This window comes from Charadrius vociferus, unplaced genomic scaffold (genome assembly GCF_000708025.1).
Source record: "Charadrius vociferus isolate BGI_N301 unplaced genomic scaffold, ASM70802v2 scaffold411, whole genome shotgun sequence".
Lineage (NCBI taxonomy): Eukaryota > Metazoa > Chordata > Aves > Charadriiformes > Charadriidae > Charadrius > Charadrius vociferus.
In genome coordinates, this window is record NW_009646935.1 from 4039719 (window position 1) to 4040551 (window position 833).

Here is an 833-nt window from a genome sequence, read left to right on the forward strand (position 1 = left end):
ATGGCGCCGGGAACCCACCAGACCCTAGCAGTGGGGTGCTGCAGCACCCTGTCCCCTCCACCCCGACACCGCAGCAGCGCCCACGAGAGCCTGGCCAGGCACGCCACCCACCAGGACGTGGCCATGGCCGTGGCCGGGACAGCTGCTCCCCACCTCTCCCAGCACGCTGGCCACAACAAGGCCGGGCTGCTGCAGGTGGGGACCACCCCGCTTCACCAACGCCAGGCCCGGCCGATGCACGGCACAGCCAGCAAAGCCACCCCTGCCTGCTGGCAGTCCCGGGGCCACCTCACCTCCCGGTCGCTGCTGTGGGCACTCAGGGAGGACAAACAGGGCTCCACACACTCGTGCCAGGGCAGCACATCCTCCTGGTAACCGTCCAGGAACTTGTTCAGGATCCTGAGTGACGGAGGGGGCACACTCAGGTTGGGGCACACAGACAGTGGTGACACAGGCAGCCTGGCTTCCCTGCCCCACCGGGAAGGACACCACCCCACAGGGATGCGGAGTCAAGGCTCCACAGGCACCTCGGACACCCCACCAGCACCCAGGTACGTGCTGCTCTCTCCCCACGTGGCCCTGCGCCCCAGGACACCCCAATCAGCACCCGCGTATGTGCTGGGATGCACCTGCCACTGCCCATGGTGAAGAAGAACAGCCCCACCAGGACCCACAAACATGCGCCATGTCCCCCCCCACCATCACCACCACACTCACACACCTGCTGCGGAGGCCCCAGACCCCCATCAAATCCCCCTGCACCCACCTGAGGATGCTCAGGCTCATGGCCTTCTCTGCCCCCAGCAGCTCAAAGCTGCGCAGCAGCAGCCTCA

The 833-nt window shown here is 67.0% G+C and overlaps 1 protein-coding gene across 1 annotated transcript in view; it reads right to left on the bottom strand.

Moving 5' to 3' along the window:
* Window positions 1-833, bottom strand: part of CUL9 (cullin 9) — a 27482-nt gene that overhangs the window by 11440 nt on the left and 15209 nt on the right. The window contains exons 12-13 of the mRNA XM_009894872.1: window positions 767-829; window positions 292-399 (exon numbers count right to left, since the gene is read on the bottom strand). Coding sequence (XP_009893174.1) covers window positions 292-399; window positions 767-829 — 171 coding nt within the window. The remainder of the gene's footprint in view (window positions 1-291; window positions 400-766; window positions 830-833) is intronic.